The sequence below is a fragment of the Echeneis naucrates genome, chromosome 5, assembly GCF_900963305.1.
Source record: "Echeneis naucrates chromosome 5, fEcheNa1.1, whole genome shotgun sequence".
Classification (NCBI taxonomy): Eukaryota; Metazoa; Chordata; class Actinopteri; order Carangiformes; family Echeneidae; genus Echeneis; species Echeneis naucrates.
Genome location: NC_042515.1, coordinates 1,994,427 through 2,013,772, shown reverse-complemented (window position 1 = coordinate 2,013,772; position 19,346 = coordinate 1,994,427). Strand labels below are relative to the sequence as shown.

At 43.1% G+C, this 19,346-nt stretch overlaps 3 protein-coding genes across 3 annotated transcripts; all 3 read left to right on the top strand.

The window, feature by feature from the left end:
• The first annotated feature begins 2,473 nt into the window (after window positions 1–2,473).
• LOC115043189 (tripartite motif-containing protein 16-like) lies at window positions 2,474–4,458 on the top strand. Its single transcript, XM_029501431.1, has one exon. It carries the CDS (start codon window positions 2,474–2,476, stop codon window positions 4,139–4,141), a length of 1,668 nt encoding a protein of 555 aa, XP_029357291.1. The 3' UTR covers window positions 4,142–4,458.
• Window positions 4,459–9,566: 5,108 nt separating this feature from the next.
• On the top strand, window positions 9,567–12,293 carry LOC115043117 (tripartite motif-containing protein 16-like). The gene has a single exon (XM_029501297.1). The coding sequence runs from the start codon at window positions 9,576–9,578 to the stop codon at window positions 11,247–11,249; it is 1,674 nt and encodes a 557-aa protein (XP_029357157.1). The 5' UTR covers window positions 9,567–9,575; the 3' UTR covers window positions 11,250–12,293.
• Window positions 12,294–12,432: 139 nt separating this feature from the next.
• On the top strand, window positions 12,433–14,504 carry LOC115043116 (tripartite motif-containing protein 16-like). The gene has a single exon (XM_029501296.1). The coding sequence runs from the start codon at window positions 12,723–12,725 to the stop codon at window positions 14,397–14,399; it is 1,677 nt and encodes a 558-aa protein (XP_029357156.1). The 5' UTR covers window positions 12,433–12,722; the 3' UTR covers window positions 14,400–14,504.
• Window positions 14,505–19,346: the final 4,842 nt, after the last annotated feature.

Sequence of the window (19,346 nt, the reverse complement as noted above, 5' to 3'; positions counted from 1 at the left end):
CCGCTACATTTAACAGTTCACACACCATCATGTGTACCCCCTTCACCCATCCCACCAACACCTTCACAGGAGTCTCTGGCCTCCTTCACACTGGACGGAGTAAACCAGGAGGACGATCTGGTGCCTCGCCATCAGAGATACGTACCCAACAGTGGCCTTTATTTATTTAAAAACTCTGAAGTTTGTGAAGTGTGCCATGTGTTACAGGTATAAACGTGTGGAGTGGTAACGATGGCCATGCACTGCTGGCAAAAGTTGGTCCCTACAAGATCTTTTATGAAGACATCTTCCAGCTGGGCCCTGGAAAGGAGTTGGAGAGTGAGGTACTTATTCATGAACTTTTCAAAGGCGTACTGCTTCCCCCTGCAAAGATGTAATCTTTTTCAGTGTTGACGTAGGTAATAAATGCTTATCTCAGTGTAATGGTGAGGCAGCATGAGGCAAAGGACAGGGCCATACCAGCCAGGTGGCAGAGAAGAAATAAAATACTGACGGTGTGCTGAAACATGGTGGTGGTGGCGCTGCTGGTCACGGCTCGGATTGAAAGCTGAGAGTTTATTTGTTCACAGTGCTGCAAGTGCAAACCAGCAGTTATCACACAGTCACTGCGGAGGGTTTATTTGTGAAAAGGAGAGCTAAATGACAGATGGGCTATAATGAACCTACAAAAATCATTGCTGTGAATGTTTTTTTTCCTCAGCAGGATGCCTCTGCCTATGACACCATTCTAGGTGTTGTGACTGACTGCCACCATCGGTTTCTTGTTGTAAGTAGGCCTATGTGTCAAGGAAAGTGACTCCCTTTTTTTCCAGGCCATATATCCATCAGCAAGAAAATCTGGACTCAGCTGGAGTCAGCAACAAAGAAGAAAGGGTGTTTGGAGACAACAAGATGCACTATATTTTCCCACACCGGAGACATTTGGTCACATTCTTGTTCACCTGTAACTGAATTGTTTGCTTTGGAGCCCTGGTGAGAAAATTGGCTTTGGATGTGACTTATCATCCTGTGTCCGTGAAACTAAACTCGTGGATGACTTGAGTGACCTGTGATACCTGTGAAAGGTGGTTCCACACAGGATGTGTTGGAATCCCCCAACGAAGGACCAATATCCGTGTTAAGCATGCCTTCATGCCCAATAGACACACAGTCGAAGGAGACTGTCCACCATTTGTGTCCTGAAGTTGTATCCATGTTAGAATGAACAGTTATTCAGCTCCAACTCCAACTTCCTCATGTCATCGATTCGTCAGTGGAGCGGGCTAACCAGGCTAATCAGTTAGCCAGCACAACATTTAGAGTGGACCAACGAGTGTAAGTGATTCAGCAGTGAGGCTAGCTAACATCCGTTTACACAAAGACTGACAAAGAACGGTCTAACAAATGCATCCTCCGTTTAGTGATTAAATGTAATAACACTGACAGTTGAGTTGTGACGCTGAAATCAACGCAGCGTGGATTGCTGCAGCACAGCCTGGTGTGAGTTTTGTCCCATTTCGCTTTCCGTACATCCAGCTGTGTCTCTGTTTCCGGTTCCTAAGTATGTATGGTAACTTAGCAACTACGCTCATAATTACGTCAGCGTAAGAGGAACCGGAACTGGAGGAGAACCAGATCTGGTGCTTCACCGGCAGATATTGTGTTATTAAGTTGGTTTAAGTTGGTGTACTTTGTTCAATAAGATGTTTTCCAACCTTGTTCCATGATTTTGGTGAACTTTATGTTGTAGTTTATTTCTTGAGAAAAGATCGCTAGTTTTGATGCTAAAGCTAATCGCTAAGCTAAAGCTAAGTTAACATGTTTTGCTTTGAGAAGATACATTTAATTTATTTTTTATGCCGTTTGAATAATTCATTTTGTGTTATTAGACACTGCAATGAGTAATAGTGTCATTAAGGTGTGTTATATTTAAATTTGATGAAGAAATTGCACTCTTGTTGATAAAAAATGGAATTCATTCATTGTTAAAAAGTTAAGAATTCAAAAGGTGAATTAAAATAATTAACAATTATAATATAAGTCAAACAGAGGTCAGAAAGGGATGAATAAATTTTGTTTATTAAACACAGTACTGTTGTCCGGTACTTGATGTGAGCATCTCTTTAACCTAAAAGTCAGGACTAAAGGTGCGACACCAGATTCATATCCAGATCGGTCCGAAGCTCCTCCTGTCTCTGCTCTCATTCAGACATTTGTTTGGTCCACAGCTGCCTCCAGAGGGATCAGTTCTTTGTCCTGTTGTTGTCTGTGTGTGCTGAGGAAGTCTGCAGAGCTCCACTGTTATTGGTCACATTGTGAACTTTATGCTGTCAGAGCGTTCCTCCTCCTGATGATCCTCCCTCTTCTTCCTGCTCTGATCACGTGTCTCCTCAGATCTACAGTCTGAAGGGGGTGGAGACATTTTTACAGCAGACAGAAAACTAGTTTCACTTCTGACTAACAGAAACTCAGACGGCCGTCACTGAGAGGAGAAATGGAGCAGAAAGGAGTTCAGCTGGACCAGGAAACCTTCTCCTGTTCCATCTGTCTGGATCTACTGAAGGATCCAGTGACGACTTCCTGTGGACACAGCTACTGTATGAACTGTATTAAATCCCACTGGGACGGAGAGGATGAGAAGAAAATCTACAGCTGCCCTCAGTGTAGGGAGGCCTTCATACCGAGGCCTGTTCTAATGAAAAACACCATGTTAGCAGATTTAGTGGAGCAGCTGAAGAAGACTGGACTCCAAGCTGCTCCTGCTGATCACTGCTATGCTGGACCTGAAGATGTGGCCTGTGATTTCTGCACCGGGAGAAAACTGAAAGCTGTCAAGTCCTGTTTAATGTGTTTGGCCTCTTACTGTGACAAACACCTGCAGCCTCATTATGAATCAGCTCCACTGAAGAAACACAAGCTGGTGGAGCCCTCTGAGAAGCTCCAGGAGAACATCTGCTCTCGTCATGATGAGGTGATGAAGATGTTCTGCCGTACTGATCAGCAGTGTATCTGTTATCTCTGCCCTGTGGATGAACATAAAGGCCACGACACAGTCTCAGCTGCAGCAGAAAGGACTGAGAGGCAGAGAGAGCTGGAGCTGAGTCGACAACAAATCCAGCAGAGAATCCAGGACAGAGACAAAGATGTGAAGCTGCTTCAACAGGAGGTGGAGGCCATCAACGGCTCTGCTGATAAAGCAGTGGAGGACGCTGAGAAGATCTTCACTCAGCTGATCCGTCTCATGGAGAGAAGAAGGTCTGATGTGAAGCAGCAGATCAGATCCCAGCAGGAAACTGAAGTGAGTCGAGTCAAAGAGCTTCAGGAGAAGCTGGAGCAGGAGATCACTGAGCTGAAGAGGAAAGATGCTGAGCTGAAGCTGCTCTCACACACAGAGGATCACACCCAGTTTCTACACAACTACCCCTCAGTGTCAGCTCTCAGTGAAGCTACAGACTCATCCAGCATCAACATCCGTCCTCTGAGATACTTTGAGGATGTGACAGCAGCTGTGTCAGAGCTCAGAGATCAGCTACAGGACGTTCTGACACAGAAATGGACAAACGTCTCACTGACAGTGACTGAAGTGGATGTTTTACTGCCACAACCAGAACCAGAACCAAAGAGCAGAACTGAGTTCTTAAGATATTCACAGGAAATCACTCTGGATCCAAACACAGTGAACAGATATCTGTTATTATCTGAAGGAAACAGAAAAGTTACACTGATGAGTTACAATCAGTTTTATTCTGATCATCCAGACAGATTCACATACTGGGATCAGGCCCTGAGCAGAGAGAGTCTGACTGAACGTTGTTACTGGGAGGTGGAGAGGAGAGGAGGAGTTTATGTAGCAGTCACATACAAGAATATCAGCAGAGCAGGGAGCTCTAATGAATGTCTGTTTGGACATAATAACAAATCTTGGGCTTTAGACTGTGACCAAAACAGTTTTGCATTCTGGTCCAACAGCATCCAGACTCCAGTCTCAGGTCCTCCGTCCTCCAGAGTCGGAGTGTACCTGGATCACAGAGCAGGTATTCTGTCCTTCTACAGCGTCTCTGAAACCATGACTCTCCTCCACAGAGTCCAGACCACATTCAGTCAGCCTCTACATGCTGGACTCTGGTTTAATGAGTATGGAGCTACAGCTGAGTTTTGTTAACTGAAATAGACATTAGTGAGTTAAATGTGTCTTTTAGATCCTGAATGTATTCAGTGTGTCTGTGTTGCTGAGTCATTGTTCATTTATTTTATTTTATTAATTTTTTTCTTTTTTTTTAGAAAAGATCGCTAGCTTTGATGCTAAAGCTAATCGCTCAGCTAAAGCTGAATTTACATGTTTTGCTTTGAGAAGATGCATTTCATTTATTTTTTATGCCGTTTGAATTACTCATTTTGTGTTATTGGTCACTGCAATGGTTGATAGTGTCATTAAGGTGTGGTATATTTCAGTTTGATAAAGAAATTGTACTATTATGTATAAAAATAAAAAAAAAAAACACATTATGATGCCAGTGAGGGAAAAATGTTTGGAGTGTTTTTATCTCAAAATAAACTAAATAAACATAATCTGAAGAAATTGTATTTTTATTTTTAATTTTGGAAGTTTTGGGAATTCCAAGTGAAAGGGAACGTTTTTTTTCCCAATTTGAACATTGATTATTTAATAACCATTTACAAAAATATTCATTAACATCTAGAAGTCCCAATTCTTTCATTTTCAATTTAAAAGCATCTTAAAAAAGAACAATAAGAAGGTTTCTTGGCTAAATGAATCGGGGATCCTGGCAGCCCATAGATCAGGGGTCGGGCCCCTGATGTGGCTCTGGAGGGCGAGTTCATTTAGAAAAAAGGGAACAATTAATGGCCAATTCATTTATTTTATCTTATTTAGTTTTTTTTTTTTTTCGTTGTATAGTTATTTCTTTGGAGATTCAGATGCTCTTGTAACTTTAAAATAAAATTTATTTGAATAGCTGAACAGCTTGCTCAGAAGCAGAAATGGAGCGACATTGAAAGCCTCCCCAAACCTGAAAAACCACAGAGACACTTATGGGAACATGAAAAAGTCCTGTCGATCTTTGGAGCCACATACCTGTGAGAGCAGATTTCATTTCATGGGCTATTATTTTGAAAATATATATTTCTTCATGTCCTGTATTTGTGTTTCATATTCAGGTTGGCTGTTGGCTGCTGCACGTCACCTGAGGAAAGAACTATGGCACATGACTTCAACTGGCTTTTCTTCTTTGCCCTTATTAATTTTATATTAGAATATTACAATGAATCAATCAGGCCTGCATTAGTTGAAAAAGTATAATAGCCGGTGTCTTTTGTTTCTTTCAGAATTCAAAATAATTTGATGTTTGTTGTTAATAAATGGAAATGAAAAAAGCCAGTAATTTTATCATAAAGAAACAGATGCCAATGAACGGCTCCATTTCATGGCAGGCAACCAAGTATGATGCGTTTTGGAGATGTGACAGGACAACATGGTACCATAGAGGGTTAAAAGTTGAATTAAAATAGCTAAAAATCAATGATCTAAGTCAAATAGAGGTCAGGAAGTCTTGATAAATGATGTGTTTGTTAAAGGTAGTAGTCGTCTGGTAATTCATGAATAATTGGTTAAATTTCTGGTTAAAACTATTTGTTTTAATTTGTTATATTTCATGTCTTGGACTGGGAAACTGAGACAGAATCAGTTGAGAATCCTTATGTGGCAATAAGACGGCTGATACAGGTTTATGGTACAGATGTTAAACTTATGAAGTTTGATGAGAAAACCAACAACGCCACCCTGGGAATTACACCCCGGGAAATTGTAAATAAATATAACTTCAATAAAGAGGCACACAGGTAAGTAATACAAGGGAGGGCAGGTGATGTGCTTCAATGTTACTAAATAATTAACAAGTTTATTTAATGTTGGTCACACAAAAGGTTAAAAGGTATTTTAAAAGAGAGCTGAATGATTGAACGCACCACTCTAATGGCTGAAGCTTCCCAACAGTGAGGGGGAGTGTGGTTTGAGGAAATACAACAACAACAACAACAACAAAAGGGAACACCCCACTCATATGTGACACACACACATGCTTTTTAAAAGTATACAACATCAGTTGTCCAAAGCAAAACAGACCAACATTAACAGCCTGGGGCGGAAACTCAATGAAACAAAAATCATGAAATCATTAGCAGGTTAACAACTTAGCAAACAAAACAAAACAAACAAAAAGGGTAAACAAAGAAAAGGTCTTTGGTCAGAGTTACCAGCTTAACAAATGGACATAATCATTAAAGTGAAATAAAGACTAAATGACCAACCAATTAATTCAAAACAATACAAGATATTCGAAGAAACAAAGATACCTGATCCCCTGTAACCCACCCCACACACACTCACTCATCCACTCTCCGTCCTCACCAACACACACAGTCCTGACTGGACAACTCCCACTGAAGCCCGCCGTGCAGAGAGGGAGCTGGGCGGTGGGGGACCGGGGGCCGGGGGCCGGGCAGCAGCCTGCAGAAAACAGTCACTGTAGCAAGTAGTAGCAGGAAACAGTCAGAAAAAGTACTCGTATTCTGTTCTTAAGTAGAAGTACAGATACATGTGTAAAAAAAAATACTTTGGTAAAAGTAGAAGTACTGATTCAACTCCTTTACTCAAGTAAGAGTAAGAAAGTAAAGACTCTGAAATGTACTTTCAAAGTAAAAGTAAAAAGTAAACATATAAAACAATACATCCATTTCTGCTCCAGTACAAGTTCTCAGTGTTCTCTCCACCGTCCCCTCACTCACTCCCCCTCTCCCTGCATGTTTTTACATGCACAACATGCTGCACAGGAGAATACAACTGTCATCACTAAGAGCTCTGACACTGATGTTACAGTCATTGCTGTAAGTCTGCAGACAAATTTACCACGCTGCTCTTTTTTCTTTTTTCACAGGGACGGCCAACAGGACACACATCATTGACATTACCAAGGTGTCATCAGCTCTTGGAGCTAGTGTGTGTTCAGGCTTGATTGGGATACATATCTTCTCTGAGTGTTACTCCACAAGTGCATTTTATGGTAAAGGCAGAAGAAAGGCATTTTGTCAGAAAGATGAGTACCTGAAGGCTTTTAAAAATCTGGGTACTGACTTTAACTTGGACCACTCAACATTCGCACTACTTTGCAAAAATGCATGCCACCTGTATGATCAGCCAGCTGCTGAAAATATCAGTGAGGCTGGTTATAAGGCTTTCTGCATGGGATCAACGGCCTTGCCAGAATTATCTATTCTCCCTACAAGTGATGCCTTCCATCAGCACTGCAAAAGGGCAAATTATCAGGCTGATATGAGGTGTGCCAAACAAAAGATAGGTGCTCCATCACCCGCTGGATACGGCTGGCATCTGAAAAATTAGAAACCTACAAGTCACATGGATGACGAGGAATCTGGCCCCTGACAGTGTTTTGCATGTGATACACTGCAGTTGCAAAGACAGTGAGACGGGCAGATGTTCCTGTGTCTCTGCAGGACTCTGTTCCACAGACCTGTGCAGGTGTTGTAACTGTTCAAACACAAAGGAACTCGAGGAGAAGGAAGATGAAAACTGCCCTGACACTGACAGTGAGGACTCGCATGTCATGTGGCATTGCCTCAGAATTGTATTGCATTGGTAACATTACCATTCATTTTCTTATGCTGCTTTATATATTGTATACATGTTTTTCATGCAGATTGTTTTTATGGTTTATCAGCGTTGTATTTAGTTATGAGCCAATAAATGGATGGTCCTTGTCATTGATAACAATTATTTTCTTTTATTGATCAAAATGACTGAATATAAAAAGTTCACCTTATCCTGTCTATTTGCCTCATTGTTCTTCGTGGAGGCGGATATTTACACAACAGTGTTTAGAATCCATTTGGCCCACTTTAGAAAACTTTGGGGAGAATTCCTGTATACCGGTAACGTTGACGGAAACCACGGAGGCCGCCATGTTGCCGGTCTGTTGTGTTAAATCGGCTACTCTATTGGTCTAACACGATCACGTGACCAATCGCGACCCAAAATCTTATTACGCCCTGAAGAAGTTAGTTCTGAAGAATGGGTGGGATTTTTTTTTTTTTTTTTTTTTTTTGCTGTAATCTTAACACAAGTCCTCATTTTTATGGACTAAAATTGTGTAGTTCGCAGACGTCGTAGCGAGATGAAACGATAACAGGGCTCGCCTTACGGCCTGTTCACCTTTACGCTGATTCTCTGCCGAGTCGTGCGTAGTTGCTAAGTTACCGTACGTACCTCAAGAAGAAACGCGATTACAAACACAGCTGAGTGTACGGAAAGCGAAATGGGACAAACCATTGTGTAGGTTACCGATATATTATTTATTATATTAAAACAATAAATTGAGAATACATTTGTTGGACAATATTTGTGTAAATGGATCCCAGCTAGCTTCGCTGTAGGAGAACGGCCTCCGTTAAGAAAACCTCACTGCTGAATCACTTATATTAGTTAATCGATTCGAAATGGGCTGCTGGCTAACTGGTTAGCATGCTCGACTGACGAATTGATGACATTATTTTTGACACACAACGTTCCTGTTGCTCACCATTCATCTGGAAACGGGGGGAGCGACAGAGACACCCACCGGAGAGCATCCATAAATTTATAATGTTATATCAAGAGCTCGATGAACGCAAGTTTGTCATAAGTTTGTCTATTTTGCCAGCACGAACATACATTCAAATCACAAACACACATCCTGACCCGAATATTTCAACTTTGCTTTCTATGGAAAATGGGTGGAGAATTAGGTTACGTCCTGGGAAAGTCCAAGTAAGTAATGATTTATAATGATCCATGAAAACGTTCCATTCATTGAATAGTTTAACTATTTTTCCTGAAAGCTTGCCCATTTTGTGTCATCTCTTGTACGACATGCTTATAAAATAGGCCATAGGCCTACATAAGTGTCATTGTGATGATCAACAAGTTAAACTGTTGCAAAGACACAATAATAATTCAACGACAAAGCGTGGCATTTATCTGTTCATTAAAAGTTATAAGCAAATCAACAGACGTGAACCGAATGAAATAACATGATCAAACCAGTAGGGGAAATCTCGTGTTCGCTGCAATCTCACGCAAATCGAAATTCATTTTGTACCACTTCGCTTTCCGTAGCTTCAGTTGTTTTTTTTTTTTTGGTCCTGTGGGCGGAGTCAGATCACGTGGCTTTTCGAAGGGGGAGAGGAATTCCAACGGGGAACCAAATCGGTGGACGCGCCGGTCCGAAGCTCGTCCTGTCTCTGCTCTCATTCAGACATTTGTTTGGTCCACAGCTGCCTCTTTGTCCTGTTGTTGTCTGTGTGTGCTGAGGAAGTCTGCAGAGCTCCACTGTTATTGGTCACATTGTGAACTTTATGCTGTCAGAGCGTTCCTCCTCCTGATGATCCTCCCTCTTCTTCCTGCTCTGATCACGTGTCTCCTCAGATCTACAGTCTGAAGGGGGTGGAGACATTTTTACAGCAGACAGAAAACTAGTTTCACTTCTGACTAACAGAAACTCAGACGGCCGTCACTGAGAGGAGAAATGGAGCAGAAAGGAGTTCAGCTGGACCAGGAAACCTTCTCCTGTTCCATCTGTCTGGATCTACTGAAGGATCCGGTGACGACTACCTGTGGACACAGCTACTGTATGAACTGTATTAAATCCCACTGGGACGGAGAGGATGAGAAGAAAATCTACAGCTGCCCTCAGTGTAGGGAGGCCTTCATACCGAGGCCTGTTCTAATGAAGAACACCATGTTAGCAGTTTTAGTGGAGCAGCTGAAGAAGACTGGACTCCAAGCTGCTCCTGCTGATCACTGCTATGCTGGACCTGAAGATGTGGCCTGTGATTTCTGCACCGGGAGAAAACTGAAAGCTGTCAAGTCCTGTTTAATGTGTTTGGCCTCTTACTGTGACAAACACCTGCAGCCTCATTATGAATCAGCTCCACTGAAGAAACACAAGCTGGTGGAGCCCTCTGAGAAGCTCCAGGAGAACATCTGCTCTCGTCATGATGAGGTGATGAAGATGTTCTGCCATACTGATCAGCAGTGTATCTGTTATCTCTGCTCTGTGGATGAACATAAAGGCCACGACACAGTCTCAGCTGCAGCAGAAAGGACTGAGAGGCAGAGAGAGCTGGAGCTGAGTCGACAACAAATCCAGCAGAGAATCCAGGACAGAGACAAAGATGTGAAGCTGCTTCAACAGGAGGTGGAGGCCATCAACGGCTCTGCTGATAAAGCAGTGGAGGACACTGAGAAGATCTTCACTCAGCTGATCCGTCTCATGGAGAGAAGAAGGTCTGATGTGAAGCAGCAGATCAGATCCCAGCAGGAAACTGAAGTGAGTCGAGTCAAAGAGCTTCAGGAGAAGCTGGAGCAGGAGATCACTGAGCTGAAGAGGAAAGACGCTGAGCTGAAGCTGCTCTCACACACAGAGGATCACAACCAGTTTCTACACAACTACCCCTCAGTGTCAGCTCTCAGTGAAGCTACAGACTCATCCAGCATCAACATCCGTCCTCTGAGATACTTTGAGGATGTGACAGCAGCTGTGTCAGAGCTCAGAGATCAGCTACAGGATGTTCTGACACAGAAATGGACAAACGTCTCACTGACAGTGACTGAAGTGGATGTTTTACTGTCAGAACCAGAACCAAAGACCAGAACTCAGTTCTTAAGATATTCACAGGAAATCACTCTGGATCCAAACACAGCACACAGACGTCTGTTATTATCTGAAGGAAACAGAAAAGCTACACTGATGAGTTACGATCAGTCTTATTGTAAACATCCAGACAGATTCACATACTGGTGTCAGGTCCTGAGCAGAGAGAGTCTGACTGAACGTTGTTACTGGGAGGTGGAGAGGAGAGGAGGAGTTTATGTAGCAGTCACATACAAGAATATCAGCAGAGCAGGGAGCTCTAATGAATGTCTGTTTGGACATAATAACAAATCTTGGGCTTTAATCTGTGACCAAAATAGTTTTAAATTCTGGTCCAACAGCATCCAGACTGCAGTCTCAGGTCCTCCGTCCTCCAGAGTCGGAGTGTACCTGGATCACAGAGCAGGTATTCTGTCCTTCTACAGCGTCTCTGAAACCATGACTCTCCTCCACAAAGTCCAGACCACATTCAGTCAGCCTCTACATGCTGGACTCTGGCTTTACGGGTCTGTTGGAGACACAGCTGAGTTCTGCACACTGAAATAGACATTAATGAGTTAAATGTGTCTTTTAGATCCTGAATGTATTTAGTGTGTCTGTGTGTTGCTGAGTCATTGTCAGCACTTTGAGCTGCTCTCCTTTGTTGCTGTGTTGATGTCTGAGTGTGTTCAGGTGGAGCTGGAGCCGTGGAGGAGATCACTGCTCCTCATGCTGTTAGTTTGACCTAAACTCACATTTGTCACCATGAAAACACAAACTTGTCTGTGTCCTGAATATTTGTGTTGACGTGTAAACAAAGACGTGTTGCTGTGTTTACACTGATGTGTTTGTCCCCACAGGTCAACTTAGAAAAACGTTCTATGAGCTTTAATCAAACTGTTAATGAGTTATCATTAACTCATTGTGTAAGGAGTAAGATAGCTGTCAAAAAGACGTGTGCATGATCGTAACCATTCATATTCATAATGTTAGACATTTGTATGTCAATAAAATTGCTGTACACAAAATGCTGCTGTCATAAACGTGAGTCTGAGAAGTAGTTTGGGTTAGGATCGTTTTTATGTGAGTATGAATCCAAAAGCTGAGAATACAACTCTAATTTCTACGACTACGAAGTCTTCACTGTAAACACGAATTCAAGTTTTGTGTTGGAGTGGAGACGCTTTGGGATGACGTCACAGAGGTCACAGGCGACACTAATCCAACCGCGCATGCGCCACGCCAAAGATGGCTGACTGCAGTGGCGCTGCCAGCTCAAGTGAAGCATCACAGGTAAAGTCAATAACATGCAGATCCAATATTTATTTAATAAAACTGGACTATTTTAAATCATGTACACTTCATAGATTTACAGACTTACTGTTAGCTTTGATGCTAAAGCTAATCGCGATTTGCTAAGCTAACCTAAGATAAGTTTACACGTTTTTCGTTAAGAAGATGCATTTAATTTATTTTTTATGCCGTTTGAATTACTCATTTTGTGTTATTAGCCACTGCAATGGGTAATAGTGTCATTAAGGTGTGGTATATTTCAGTTTTTGAAAAAAAATTGCATTATTGTGTATAAAAAAATGTAATTCATTTGATGTTAAAAAAGTGAATTAAAATAGTTGAAAATTGATGATATAAGTCAAATAGATGTCAGAAAGGATGAATAAATGATGTATTTAATAAAAATAGTACTTTTGTCTGGTACTTGGTTCATATCCAGACCGGTCCGAAGCTCGTCCTGTCTCTGCTCTCATTCAGACATTTGTTTGGTCCACAGCTGCCTCTTTGTCCTGTTGTTGTCTGTGTGTGCTGAGGAAGTCTGCAGAGCTCCACTGTTATTGGTCACATTGTGAACTTTATGCTGTCAGAGCGTTCCTCCTCCTGATGATCCTCCCTCTTCTTCCTGCTCTGATCACGTGTCTCCTCAGATCTACAGCCTGAAGGGGGTGGAGACATTTTTACAGCAGACAGAAAACTAGTTTCACTTCTGACTAACAGAAACTCAGACGGCCGTCACTGAGAGGAGAAATGGAGCAGAAAGGAGTTCAGCTGGACCAGGAAACCTTCTCCTGTTCCATCTGTCTGGATCTACTCAAGGATCCGGTGACGACTACCTGTGGACACAGCTACTGTATGAACTGTATTAAATCCCACTGGGACGGAGAGGATGAGAAGAAAATCTACAGCTGCCCTCAGTGTAGGGAGGCCTTCATACCGAGGCCTGTTCTAATGAAAAACACCATGTTAGCAGTTTTAGTGGAGCAGCTGAAGAAGACTGGACTCCAAGCTGCTCCTGCTGATCACTGCTATGCTGGACCTGAAGATGTGGCCTGTGATTTCTGCACCGGGAGAAAACTGAAAGCTGTCAAGTCCTGTTTAATGTGTTTGGCCTCTTACTGTGACAAACACCTGCAGCCTCATTATGAATCAGCTCCACTGAAGAAACACAAGCTGGTGGAGCCCTCTGAGAAGCTCCAGGAGAACATCTGCTCTCGTCATGATGAGGTGATGAAGATGTTCTGCCGTACTGATCAGCAGTGTATCTGTTATCTCTGCTCTGTGGATGAACATAAAGGCCACGACACAGTCTCAGCTGCAGCAGAAAGGACTGAGAGGCAGAGAGAGCTGGAGCTGAGTCGACAACAAATCCAGCAGAGAATCCAGGACAGAGACAAAGATGTGAAGCTGCTTCAACAGGAGGTGGAGGCCATCAACAGCTCTGCTGATAAAGCAGTGGAGGACACTGAGAAGATCTTCACTCAGCTGATCCGTCTCATGGAGAGAAGAAGGTCTGATGTGAAGCAGCAGATCAGATCCCAGCAGGAAACTGAAGTGAGTCGAGTCAAAGAGCTTCAGGAGAAGCTGGAGCAGGAGATCACTGAGCTGAAGAGGAAAGACGCTGAGCTGAAGCTGCTCTCACACACAGAGGATCACAACCAGTTTCTACACAACTACCCCTCAGTGTCAGCTCTCAGTGAAGCTACAGACTCATCCAGCATCAACATCCGTCCTCTGAGATACTTTGAGGATGTGACAGCAGCTGTGTCAGAGCTCAGAGATCAGCTACAGGACGTTCTGACACAGAAATGGACAAACGTCTCACTGACAGTGACTGAAGTGGATGTTTTACTGTCAGAACCAGAACCAAAGACCAGAACTGAGTTCTTAAGATATTCACAGGAAATCACTCTGGATCCAAACACCACACAGAGATATCTGTTATTATCTGGAAGAAACAGAAAAGTTACAGTAATGAGAGAAAAACAGTCTTATTGTAATCATCCAGACAGATTCACTGACTGGTGTCAGGTCCTGAGCAGAGAGAGTCTGACTGAACGTTGTTACTGGGAGGTGGAGAGGAGAGGAAGAGGCAGAGTTTATGTAGCAGTCACATACAAGAATATCAGCAGAGCAGGGAGCTCTGATGAATGTCGGTTTGGACATAATAACAAATCTTGGGCTTTAGACTGTGACCAAAACAGTTTTAAATTCCGGTTCAACAACATCCAGACTGCAGTCTCAGGTCCTCCGTCCTCCAGAGTCGGAGTGTACCTGGATCACAGAGCAGGTATTCTGTCCTTCTACAGCGTCTCTGAAACCATGACTCTCCTCCACAGAGTCCAGACCACATTCAGTCAGACTCTACATGCTGGACTCTGGTTTAATGAGTATGGAGACACAGCTGAGTTCTGCAAACTGAAATAGACATTAGTGAAGAGCTGGAGCCGTGGAGGAGATCACTGCTCCTCATGCTGTTAGTTTGACCTAAACTCACATTTGTCACCATGAAAACTGTTGGATATTTTTGTTGACGTGTAAACAAAGCAATGTGTTGTCATGTTTACACTGATGTTTGTCCCAACAGATCAACATAGTAAAAGGGTCTATGAGTCTTAATCAATGTGATTATGAGTCGTCATTAACTGATTGTGTAGATGAAGTGAACAGGCCTGAAAGTAAAACACAACTCTTCTTTTTTTGGTTTTTGGTCTGCCGGCTTCAGCACATGAAGGCAGGCGTTTGTGTTCAGTTGGACTCTGCAGAGTTACGAAGCTTTACATTGATCCAGCACTGGATGAATTCTGTTTAGTAGTTAAAGTACTTTTGTAATATTTTATTTGTTTATAGCATTTAGTATTATTTGAGTTCATTTGAGTACTCGATGCTTTTATTTTGAAATGTACTGGGTGGCTGGGACGCACAAGGTGAATCTACATACGTGGGTATGCAGGTGTAGGTGGTCCGGCACCGGGAAGGGTTTATGGTTTTTCACCAGGGCAACAGAGGTGGCAGAGGTCATTGTTCATTATTTGTTTGCTTGCCAAGAAGAAATCAATAGAAGAAACTTCAATTTTGGATGAATGTGTACTTCTATGGGAGCTACCTGCTGGTGTTGCTTGGTGATGATGTCACAGGCCCATGGCGACGTCGACAAGTTTTGGATTCATTTTTTTTTTCATGTAACTGAGTTTGCCTCTTAGCTGCTTTTCAATGCGATGGCCTTGTTTTGGAATAAGGCCGAAAGAAAACTCATCCAGTGTGTCTGTGCGCTGCTTTTTTGTCATCTTTGGCAGAGGAGGTCGAACTGATCTGCTCCGTATTCTATCCTGACTGTCTGGTTTAGCCACGCCCCCTAACACATACTCTGCTGTGTGGCCTATTTTCCTCTAAACCATTCGAAAGATGTTGCATCGAGGAAGACTTGAAACTCGAGACTGAGAGAGTCGATGCGCAAGGAAAATATAAACTGACCAGAACGGATTGGTCTTTCATTAGAGTGAGCATAGCTCTGGTTTGAGGGCTGAAGATGGAAGTTTTAATGGCGTGGCTATTTCTATTTCTATTTCTGCTCTCTTAACTGCCTCCAATCTGGAGCGTTTGATTGGTGAGTCATGGTGTTTTCAGGGCCAAAATGTTCCTGATGACGTCCTTTAAGTCAGGCACATGTTGAATCACTGGGAGGATTTGAGCATTTGTTGTGACCAGTGCACCGAACCCAGCTTTAAATATGAAGTGTCCTTTGACTTCATAAGTCAGGAATGCAGGCGAGTGTGAGGTGCTACCCACTGCAGCACCGTGACACTGTGCACTGAACGTGAGGAAAAACATTCCCGATGGCTGAAAAACCTCCTCTGCTGGAACCGCTGCACCGGATCCAGCTGACATACCTGATCCATGTCGGAGCAGCACTTTGGCATTATTCTCTCTGAATGCCAAGAACCTGACTCGTACACAGATTGAGTCTTTACATCAACAGAGCCAGGTCTGTCGTTGAATGATGGATGAAGGACTCCAGTCCAAAGTTAAAAAAAAAAAGGCTGCTGCTTTTTTATGTTTCCTTCCTTCATGTCTTAAAACTGTTGCCTGGTTCTACGGTGTCACACCAAACCTGTCGTCATCCTTCATCATCTCATGGAGGATCGGATACCAGCACAGCCGCTGTGCAATGACAATCTGTTTCTGGCTCTCTGTTCGTTTATCTGCCTTCGCTGTGCTAACAGGAGGTATTAGTGATTAATCACAGATACCTGGAGGATGTCCTTCAGCAAGCCCACCAAGGTCAGCGGTCCCGCTCACTATTAATCCCCTCACTTCAGCTGGTAAGACATTTACACTGTCTGCAGTGTTCAGCGAGTAACCACACATCTACACGGTCTACCCCCCCGACAATGGAAGCAGTAATAGTTTTTATATTACCAAAGGAATCGTTCAGCAAAGATGCAGCAAATGTCACAAGAAATGTTTGCAGAGTTCTTATGTAGTTAATGAGCAAGGAACAGACTTTATTATGAGTAAATAATCCCAGAAATACTGCTTCAGGTCTGAAAGTATCAAACATGATGTTTTTCATGTAGTTTAGCTTATCTCCACTCAGAGAACAGCTCCTCCCGTTTTCCGATCTGAACAAATGGAATGCAATATAAAAAACGAAGAAGTAGAAGAAAAAGAACCAGCTCAGCAAAGGCTGCTGGTCTTCGGAGGGATCAAATTGCTGACGGCGTTCATCCCTTTATGGCCACAGTTTACTGTCCTCCAGCAGAATAATGCTCCATGTCACAGAGCAAACGGCGTCTCAGCGTGGCAGCGTTTTTCCATCAACCTGCTTGATGGGAATGTGTGAATTTCCACCCCACAAACAAAAAGTTGGATTTTCAGACTATTTGACTGCTGAAAATCTGTTGTCCACATTTAAACAGGTTAATATCATGATGAGACGACAAAACTTCACTCAACAGAAAGAAAAACAACAACAAAAAAAAGAAGTTTCGTTGTAGAGTCGGAGCTGCGTGACGATCTGCTGAAAGGATGAACATACATATACACTCACCGGCCACTTTATTAGGTACACCTGTCCAACTGCCCGTTAACACTTAATTTCTAATCAGCCAATCACATGGCGGCAACTCAGTGCATTTAGGCATGTAGACATGGTCAAGACAATCTCCTGCAGTTCAAACCGAGCATCAGTATGGGGAAGAAAGGTGATTTGAGTGACTTTGAACGTGGCATGGTTGTTGGTGCCAGAAGGGCTGGTCTGAGTATTTCAGAAACTGCTGATCTACTGGGATTTTCACGCACAACCATCTCTAGGGTTTACAGAGAATGGTCCGAAAAAGAAAAAATATCCAGTGAGCGGCAGTTCTGTGGGCGGAAATGCCTTGTTGATGCCAGAGGTCAGAGGAGAATGGCCAGACTGGTTCGAGCTGATAGAAAGGCAACTCAAATAACCGACTCAAATAACCACCCGTTACAACCAAGGTAGGCAGAAGAGCATCTCTGAACGCACAGTACGTCGAACTTTGAGGCAGATGGGCTACAGCAGCAGAAGACCACACCGGGTGCCACTCCTTTCAGCTAAGAACAGGAAACTGAGGCTACAATTTGCACAAGCTCATCGAAATTGGACAATAGAAGATTGGAAAAACGTTGCCTGGTCTGATGAGTCTCGATTTCTGCTGCGACATTCGGATGGTAGGGTCAGAATTTGGCGTCAACAACATGAAAGCATGGATCCATCCTGCTTTGTATCAACGGTTCAGGCTGGTGGTGGTGGTGTAATGGTGTGGGGAATATTTTCTTGGCACTCTTTGGGCCCCTTGGTACCAATTGAGCATCGTTGCAACGCCCCAGCCTACCTGAGTATTGTTGCTGACCATGTCCATCCCTTTATGACCACAATGTACCCAACTTCTGATGGCTACTTTCAGCAGGATAATGTGCCATGTCATAAAGCTGGAATCATCTCAGACTGGTTTCTTGAACATGGCAATGAGTTCACTGTACTCAAATGGCCTCCACAGTCACCAGATCTCAATCCAATAGAACATCTTTGGGATGTGGTGGAACGGGAGATTCGCATCATGGATGTGCAGCCGACAAATCTGCGGCAACTGTGTGATGCCATCATGTCAATATGGACCAAACTCTCTGAGGAATGCTTCCAGCACCTTGTTGAATCTATGCCACGAAGAATTGAGGCAGTTCTGAAGGCAAAAGGGGGTCCAACCCGTTACTAGCATGGTGTACCTAATAAAGTGGCCGGTGAGTGTATATACTCAGTCCTCTCCTGACCGCTCTCACTGCAGCCACTCAAAATTTATCCATTTTGCCACATGCATGAAGTTTTTCAGGTAGAATGCAGCAGGGGTAAGGCCGGGGGTCATCGGAGAGCCGGGGGAGGGGGCACCCGGTGTCAGCATGGTGTTCCTAACTGAGTGTATATGTTGGACTGTGAAGAGACATCAGGACTGACATATATCAAGTGGTTAGAGAGAGAGAGAAAGAAGGGACGTTATCAGCCGCCATAGATTCGGCTCCATTATCACCTGTCAAAAACACCTTGTCTTTCTGATGAGCTGCCATTCTGCTCAGCTGGAGTGAAAGCATTGGTATGCAGGAACACACAAACACACACACAGACACACAAACTGTCACAGCCACCGGAAAGCCAGAGTTTTCTTCTAAAACAGATGTTTGAGATGTGAACACACACAGAGTGGACCACACTGTTTGTATATCTGTAAAATAGAATATTTAGATTTTGAGGAGATGGATTACAGGCGCTGTAGAACTACGTCTCTGTAAATTAAAGTAATTAGTCCTTTTTCGCCTTCCTTAGTGAGAAACGTTTGAAGGTTTTTTTAATTCGGGGATATGCTGAGTGGACTTATCCCTGGCCGGTATTTACCCACGTACTGTGGGACAGATTGTTTTTACCTCTGAGGTACTTTTATTCTGCTGTTCTGTACTCCATCCTGTCTGCTACAGTCTGTCAATCACACAGTAGCCACGCCCCCTAATGGATACCTTGCTTTATGGTCTGTTTTCCTCTAAATCTGAACCATAATTTAAAAAATGGACACCAAGGAGATTTTTAATCTGAAACTGAGAGCATGAGCTCATTAGGAAAATGTTTTCTGAGCTAATAAATCAAAGGAGAAGTCAAGACATTTTCCCATTGACTTCAATACGATGTGACTTTTTCTTGCAAACCCTGATAGTGATTACATGGAGTCGTCGCAAAAACTAAATATCAGAGTTACTTGAATTGTTTCTCAGTTGAAACATCTGTCGATATCTAAACAATAAAAATATGAGAGTGCCTGAAAAACAAACACACCGCTCAACCCAATTACGTTTAATGGATCGGCC